At 42.8% G+C, this 8,775-nt stretch overlaps 1 protein-coding gene across 1 annotated transcript in view; it reads left to right on the top strand.

Annotated features, from left to right (window-relative positions):
* The first annotated feature begins 2,126 nt into the window (after nucleotides 1-2,126).
* The window catches only part of kcnip4a (potassium voltage-gated channel interacting protein 4a), a 417,695-nt gene continuing 411,046 nt past the window's right edge, over nucleotides 2,127-8,775 (top strand). Inside the window, exon 1 of the mRNA XM_078545692.1 lies at nucleotides 2,127-2,541. Within this exon, the coding sequence (XP_078401818.1) occupies nucleotides 2,442-2,541 (100 nt within the window). The 5' untranslated portion in view covers nucleotides 2,127-2,441. The remainder of the gene's footprint in view (nucleotides 2,542-8,775) is intronic.

Below are 8,775 nucleotides of genomic sequence, written 5' to 3'. Positions count from 1 at the left end.
GATGAGGATGACCTGATAGAGGTCATCAAGATTATGAAGGGATAATGTACGTCATGATAGATTGTTTCCACTTGTTGGTAGATGGTAACAAGATGGAACAAATTTTATATAACAACAAAAAGAGGAAGCAATGGAAATAATTTGTAGATGTGATTGTTGACATTATGGAATTCTATGTTTTAAACGACTGCTTATTTAAAAGCAGAAGTAGACAGTTGCTCTTTAAAAATGATATTAAAACAGATGGGAAGCAATCAGGAGAGGAAGATGAGATACTTGATGTGGAGAAAAAGATCAGTACAAAATGGTTGGCCATAAGGCCAGTTTCCATGTTATATGATTCAATGATCCTAAAGACAGAAAATGAAAGTAACATAAGTGATGCTGAAAATCTGCAATCCTTCCAGTATATTCTCATCAAAACTTAAATGGAGTTTAGAGAAAACTAGGCAAGGATCCAGATACCTGTACCCTGGGTCTTAGCCTCATATGGAATTTCTGTGCACCTTGAGCTTTCAGTCACCCCTTTCAAGGCCAAAGGCATAAGAGGGAATGATGCTGGGGCCAGGATTTCCAGTGGGATTTCCAGTGTCACATTCTTCCTCTTCTCTGGTTTCAAAGGCAGCAAAACTTCATTGTGATCTGGATGTCCTAAGGCAAATGGTGAGTTTCATTTAAAAAATTTTACATTTCCAGTACTGAGCCCATCCAAAGGAACCTCCACACATCCGCAGTCTCAATTTTCAACCTCCAGGGAAAGTGAGTACCCCAGATCCACCCTGCCTGCTAATGGAAAAGCCCAATCTCCAACAATCACCCCTCATCACCCCCCAAACACTGCTAACAATGTAGTTAGAATATGTCTCCCTGCAGATTATCAGTCCCCATTTGTTTTAGGGATTTTACTTCTTCAGGATTTCCTATAATTCTCTGTTGTTTTTATGCATATTTCCTTGGAAACACAAAAAGAACCAAACTATCTTTAATTTTCATAGGTTTTGTGAACATTCTGACTTGTATATGCTAGCAGAGAAGAAAATAAAGAGGCAATCTATTAGAAAAGTTGCATGATGATGAACACTAATTAATCTTCAAAAGGACATAAACTGAAATCAGATGTATCTTAAATACAATTTTAACATAATTGAAGCTGCAGCACAAGTATCTTTTTAAGTGAAAATTGGCAAATAGAAATTATAAATGACTTCTTAACACAATTTTGTGGAACAAATGAAAACAGAACTACTGGTCTTAAACTCAAACTGAAAACTACATTGTGCAATATTATCATTTCAAGGAGACAGATATAATTTTTACAATCTGGTTTTAAATATTCTGAGCCTGCTGTTAATATGGAAACAACTCTATATAAAATAATTTTAATATTATTCAAGATTGTAATCATAATCTTTACGTCTACTACTGTCCGATCGACAAGCTGCAAGGAGCAGGTGGCTGCATATGTTAAAGTTCTTTTCCTTGCCTCTGTCCGTGGTCTGATATTTGTCTACTTAGCTTTTGCCCTGCTGGTTCTCCTGCTCTTTGCACATTGCATTAGTTTGACTTCCACTACTCATCACATTGAATGATTTCAAATGCACTGATGCCATTATAAATATTCTGCTTCCTGGAGCTAAAGAGTGCAATTGGCATTAATCATTCCTGTCTTTGCGTAACATCTGTCTGATGCTAATGCAGCCAGTTTCAAAAGGTAAACCCTTATTAAACCCAAATGATTAAATATCAGTGCAAACATAATTTACAATTAATACATTATTTGACAGTAATGTGTGATGCATTTACCTTTCAAAACCTGGACACGGACATTCAAAAGGCTTTCACATAGGCAGAAATAAATAACAATTCCGGCAAAGTAAGCTTCAGCTACAAAAATCTCTTTAAAAGTACTGTAATGCAAACCTCACAATCAATAGGAAATTAATGCATTAAAACTGTTCTGTCATGTCACTATGTTTCAGCTTACTTTTCTTTGGATACTCGGGGTCTTATTTGCGCTCAGCATCCAGTGTGATTCCACACTCAATTGCTCTTTCCTGTTACCAAGGCAACTGATCATTCACAACAATACCACCCAGCAGCATTGGCATAAAAAAGATTTGAAACCCCAGAAGCCTAGCTAGCACACCTGATCCACAGTACTTCCAGGGTGTTTTAGTGGATGACCTCCTAAATCTTTGGGTGATCCATGTGTTTGTTCGTGCACAGCTCTTTTTCTGTGTAACAGAGATAACAAGAGAGTGGATAATCCTGACAGGCCTGAGTTATCTGTCTGCCACTCCTGGCCTGTCTTGGTATATACAGGATGTGTTCACTGTCTGAACTGTAGCTTTAACAGAGTTTGATGGCCTTACAAACAGAGCCCAGCTGAAAAATAAAAACACATTTCTCGGCAGCACTGGTGAGACAATGACCTGATCACCATGAACTTGGAAGGGCTTGAGATGATAGCAGTTTTGGTGGTGATTGTATTATTTGTTAAAGTGTTGGAACAGTTTGGTCTGCTGGAAGCAACTGTTGAAGGTAAGGGACAACTTATCTCAGATGTGGTATATTTATGTGAGATGCTCGAGCAAACTTTAGAGGGAAAGTGTGGCTGTTATTTGAGAGGATTTAATTCCTCAGAATTTCAATGTTAATACTTCATGTTAGATCACTGAGCTTTGTCATGATATCCAGTACTCATAAAAAATAACTGAGGTAACTTATTCTCTTTGTATTTCTGTATTACTTTGATTGGTATATTTTTCTTGTTTCATGCCTGAGAAGCTAAAGGACAAAATCAATATGCTTTATGAATCACAGTTTGGTTTTGTTGAAGCTGACATATATGTTATGAAGCAGTCGGCAGTGTTAAAAAATAGCATTTGTGTCACCCGTCTCTCAGCTGCTAATTGCTTATTGGAAAACAAACTTCAAATATTGACAAGATAAAGATTAATCTATACAGAATTGATAAAAGAGTATGTTTTTGTTATGGCATGAACATGCAAACCATTTAACATGCTATAACTATCCTTGAAGTCTCTCTCTCAAGTTTTTTGTTGCATTCCAGTTATTATGGGCTGTGCATCAGTAAAGTTGAAGATTTAAATATCTTAGTAATGAATTGTTATTGTTATTAAGCTTTAATTTTTTTCTGCTATTTGATAGGAAAATGAGGCAGTCTTTATTTTTAAGTCTCCTCCTCAGGTGGGTTATTATTTTAGAAATTATACCTTACCCATATTACCTGCTATTGTATGCAAAATTATTGTCCAGATGTGCACATTGTATAAAAACAAATATCTGGTTTAAACACCATTGTGAATGTATTTTGTTGAAAGTCTCTGCATTATCTGTACTGTGAATTATGAATGGCTAATGTTAATCAGGTAAAGTAAGATACATAAAATGTCAACAGATAAATAGCGTTTAAGCTATTTTATCCATTTTTTAATTAAAATATTTACATTGCTCATTGTAGCTCTCTTGAAGTGCTTACAAAACTTGAGCCAATTTGAAAAAATCCAGGCAAAATAAACATATACAAAGATAACAAAATTTATGTAAATTCTAATAAATATTTACATGATTTTCTTTCAGTAAATTAAGCTGTAATGCATTGACTTGTTTAATCTTTATGATATTACTCATTAGTCACCTACTGTGTATAATTAATTTGATAGTTTGCTGTAGGTCCCAAGTCACCCAATAGGAAAAAGCTTCATCTTAGCTGAATATTTCTGGACTGAAAGGTTGTTTGCTTGGGTAAAACACATGACCTCATTTCATTTGTGTTTGGCAACCTTTCTTTGTTTTGCTGCAATGATAATTTCTCTTTCTGTCTCATGGTGTCCATCAGCTAGAGAATAGAGCTAAAACGTGTATGTGCACAGAAAGTCTGCTCGGACTTTGATTGCATTAGGACATAATGCAGATTTTAAAATTCTTAAAATGCCACATTATGCTAGCAACAGTCTACAACAATTATGTTGCTGTGTCACCAAACTTCCTTAGATTGTGAAATGAGGCACATCTTATAGACTGTTCGGCGAAGTTAGAGCATTTACAAAGGTTAATTTCACCCATCCACTTGGAAATAATTTGTTACACATCTCTAGGTTTAACAAGAAATATTGAAATACTGACAGATGTTAAATAAAGCCTCTTTGACAATGCCCTGCAACTTAAAGGATTGGGCCTTGAGTCCTTAATACAGAGCTATAATGCACAATGGTTAGATATTAGTGTAATTTTATTTCTATTTTGGTATGTTATCACATAATTCCGGAACTGTCTTGTTCTTTTTTGACAGTTGTGAACATAGTCTGAATGACACCAAAATCTTTTCAGAAACAAAAATATTTCTATGACCAAATCAAAAAACAGTTGCAGTTCAAACACTCATGGTACTTTATTATTTTATGGTGATTTCCTTTTTAAACGGATCCATTCATAGTGAAAATATTAATAAAAACAGATGAAAATGTGGAATGTCCACAGCACAGCTTCATTCCTTTTGACTTTTGTCAAATACATCACTTCTGCCCAGCCAAAGCATTGAATTAATAATTACAGTTTCTTCACACAATCTGTGTCTGTTGGCATTGCAAATGTGATAATCAAAAAACACATATGTTTATGGCAAATTCTGTTGGATAAATATTTAAATGAAAATTTAGAGAATGAGTTTCAATGAATATCATTTGCATCCTTTAATAATGAATGCATTCATCTGAGGTATGTATTTGTACTCCATAATATTGATATTTCTATGATGGAATAGATTTACATTTTACAAAAGAAAATCCTCTTAAGATGAAATTTGGCAACCATTTACTATGGCAATCATTTGCTAAAAGGTGAAAAATATTTATCTTGCTTAGGGATGTAGCACAGGACTGAAACTGAATTTTACTTCATTATTCAACTTGTGATCTAGGACAATGTAACAAGCTAACATTTTATATTGGTAACCAATAGAGTCAAAGATTAAGAAAACTTCCTTTAATTTGAAAGAGGCATGTTAACCATAAAAATACTTGCAAATCTTTATTCATTTGTTTACAAACGCGCAAGATGATGATTTAAATAATATCAACACATTATTAAAACATCACTAGCATCATACGTCTAGCTTTTATGGCTGTTTTCCACCTTCAAATGAAAAAAAAAAGTTGCCAATTTTTTCTCAATGACGAGCTCGGAGCTTTCCTCTTTAACTACAAGTACAGGTATAAAAAGTGGAACGCCGCTTGCTCACAGATCACCATAATTTCGCACCAAAATATTTCCCAGTTTGATATTGCAGTTTCCGTCACGTTTGTTTAATAGTAAAAGCAAGAATTACTGCAACAAGCCTCGCTGGAAACTTGCAGCGTTTCCTATGAAAACACGTGGAGGTGATCATCAATCTTGTGACCTCTTTCTGACATATGCTTTTAATCAAGAATTTCTGAAAGAGATTAGAGACATCCAGTTGTGTGTCTGTGATTGGATAACTGAATATTTAGTCAAATTGATTCTTAACTTTACATGCAGAATCCCAGCTGTGCCCGAGAGGGAAATGCTCTCTGTCACAGGGTTCTGGAGCAAGATGACATTAATAGATGACTGATCAACCGTCCCATATTTCACGGGATTGCCCCGTATTTTTAACATTTGTCCCGCGCCCCGTACAAAATTGCCCCGTATTCTGTCACCTTGCCAGACTGGAACTCTGAAATCCGGAAACACCAGTTGTCTGGACTTTATTTTCACCAACCACGCAATTCTCATGTTCGCCAGGTGTGGCGCTGCGACAGCGCTGGATTCGGGAATGCGGCTGCTCCAAATATTGTCTTTAGGCTCCGACCTTCTAGCTGCGTGTGGAGAGGGAGATCATCACTGTGTGGAGAGGGAGATTATCACTGTGTGGAGAGGGAGAGAGGGGGATTATCACTGTGTGGAGAGGGAGAGAGGGGGATTATCACTGTGTGGAGAGGGAGAGAGGGGGATTATCACTGTGTGGAGAGGGAGAGAGGGGGATTATCACTGTGTGGAGAGGGAGAGAGGGGGATTATCACTGTGTGGAGAGGGAGAGAGAGGGATTATCACTGTGTGCAGAGGGAGAGAGGGGGATTATCACTGTGTGGAGAGGGAGAGAGGGGGATTATCACTGTGTGGAGAGGGAGAGAGGGGGATTATCACTGTGTGGAGAGGGAGAGAGGGGGATTATCACTGTGTGGAGAGGGAGAGAGGGGGATTATCACTGTGTGGAGAGGGAGAGAGGGGGATTATCACTGTGTGGAGAGGGAGAGAGGGGGATTATCACTGTGTGGAGAGGGAGAGAGGGGGATTATCACTGTGTGGAGAGGGAGAGAGGGGGATTATCACTGTGTGGGGGGGAGGAGGAGGGAGGGGGATTATCACTGTGTGGGGAGGAGGAGGGAGGGGGATTATCACTGTGTGGGGAGGAGGAGGGAGGGGGATTATCACTGTGGGGAGGAGGAGGGAGGGGGATTATCACTGTGTGGGGAGGAGGGGGGGGAGGATTATCACTGGGGAGGAGGGACTTTATCACTCGGGAGGAGGGGGATTATCACTGTGTGGGGAGGGGGTTAGGGGGATTGTCACTGTGGGGAGGGGGGTTAGGGGGATTGTCACTGTGGGGAGGAGGGGCGAAGGGGATTATCACTGTGGGGAGGAGGAGGGAGGGGGTTATCACTGGGGAGGAGGGGGTAGGGGGATTATCACTATGGGGAAGAGAGGGAGGGGGATTATTGTGTGGGGAGGGGGATTATCACTGTGGGGGGAGGGGGATTATCACTATGTGGGGAGGAAGGGGGAAGGGGATTATCACTGTGGGGGGCGGGGAGGGGGATTATCACTGGGGGGGGCAGGGGGATTATCACTGAGGAGGAGGAGGCGGGGAGGGGGATTATCACTGTGGGGGGCAGGGGGATTATCACTGTGTGGGGGGAGGGGCATTATCACTATGGGGAGGAGGGAGGGGGAATTATCACTGTGGGGAGGAGTGGGTAGGGGGATTATCATTGTGTAGGGGAGGGGGATTATCATTGTGTAGGGGAGGGGGATTATCGCTGTGTGTGGAGAGGGAGGGGGGATTATCACGGGGGGCTATCACTTTGTGGGGAGGGGTAGGGGGATTATCACTGTGTGGGGAGGGGGTGGGGAGGGAATTATCACTGTGTGGGGAGGGGGTTTATCACTGCTTGGGGAGGGAGGGAGAGAGGGGGATTATCATGGCGGGGGGGAAGAGGGATTATCACGGGGGGGAAGGGGGACTATCACTATGGGGAGGGAGATTATCACTGTAGGGAGGGGGATTATCTGTGGGGAGGGATAGAGAGGGGGATGATCACTGTGGGGAGGTAGAGGGAGAGGGAGATTATCACTGTGGGGAGGTAGAGGGAGAGGGGGATTATCACTGTGGGGAGGTAGATGGAGAGGGGGATTATCACTGCGAGGAGGTAGAGGGAGAGGGGGATTATCACTGAGTGGGGAGAGAGGGGGCCGGTTTGTGAGTGGGCAGGGGGAGGGAGTGGGGGCCAGTTAGTGAGAGGTGGGAAAGAGGGGTGGGCCAGTCAGTGAGTGGGGTGGGGTATAGAGGGGGGCCAGTTAGTGAGTTGGGGTGTCGGGGGAGGCGAGAGGACCAGTTAGTTGGGGAGGGAGGGGGTGCTAGGGGGGAAGTGCGTGGGATGGGGGAGAGGGTTCCAGTTAGTGAGTGGGGAAAAGGGTGCTTTTATTTGCGGTGGGGGGGGGGGGGCGGAGAAAGGGAGCCTGTTGGTGTGGGGGTGGGGGGTGTGGGTGCCAATTTGTGTGGGGAGAGCGGAGGGTAGAGGGGGCCAGTTGGTGAGTTGGGGGGAGGGAGGGAGTGGGGGCCAGTTACTGAGTGCTGGAGGGGTGGGGTGGAAGAGGGGGCCAGTTAGTGAGTACAGGGTGGTGGAGTGAGGGGGAGAGAGGGGGCCAATTAGCGAGAGGTGGGGTGGGATGGGGGATGGAAGAGGGGGCCAGTTAGTGAGTGAGAGTGTGGGTGGGGGGGGGGTGAGGAGAGGGGGTGGGGGTGTGGGGGGAGAGGAGGCCAGTTAGTGAGCTCGGGGTGAGGGTAAGGTAAGGAGGCAGCTAATTAGTTATTGCGTGGGGAGGGGGCAGTGGGCCAGTTAGCCAGTGTGGGGCGAGGTGGGTAAGAGGGGTCCAATTAGTCAGTGCGAGGGGGGGTGGTGGGTGGTGGGGGAGAAAGGGCAACAGTTAGTTTAGTGGGTGGGGGAGAGGGGGCCAATTACTGCAGGGAGTGGGGGGCAATTACTGTGCCCCGACTGGCGGTCACAAGGAGAAGAGCAAGCGTGGAGAGTACAGTAAAGTGGGATTGGCGGTGCACATGCAGATTCTTCATGTCAGTGAGAAGGGAGCCCCCTCCATCCCCATCCTCCCATCACCACTGACAAATCCTCCTGCGAACCTTACCTTGAAAACCTACCTTACCACAGCTGGCAGGCTGGAACTGGGCTCAAACTTGGCACCTGCTGGTGACATGTAAATGAGGCCTGATCCTCAAAATTACTTCAATGATATTATGCCAGTTTCGGGCAGAAGTTGAAGACCATCACCAAAAACTCATATAGGTTTGCTATTGATTTCATCCTTGTTGACCTTGAATTCCAATCCCTCCCTTTTGGCAACTTGGATGTTCATGCGCACAGACACACACAATATAGTGTAGACAGGCAAAATCTCCTTTGTTTCTCTGGCTCGTATGTTAATGTCATTTAAGAA

This window comes from Cetorhinus maximus, chromosome 1 (assembly GCF_964194155.1).
Source record: "Cetorhinus maximus chromosome 1, sCetMax3.hap1.1, whole genome shotgun sequence".
Classification (NCBI taxonomy): Eukaryota; Metazoa; Chordata; class Chondrichthyes; order Lamniformes; family Cetorhinidae; genus Cetorhinus; species Cetorhinus maximus.
This window is presented reverse-complemented; position numbering and strand designations above follow the sequence as displayed.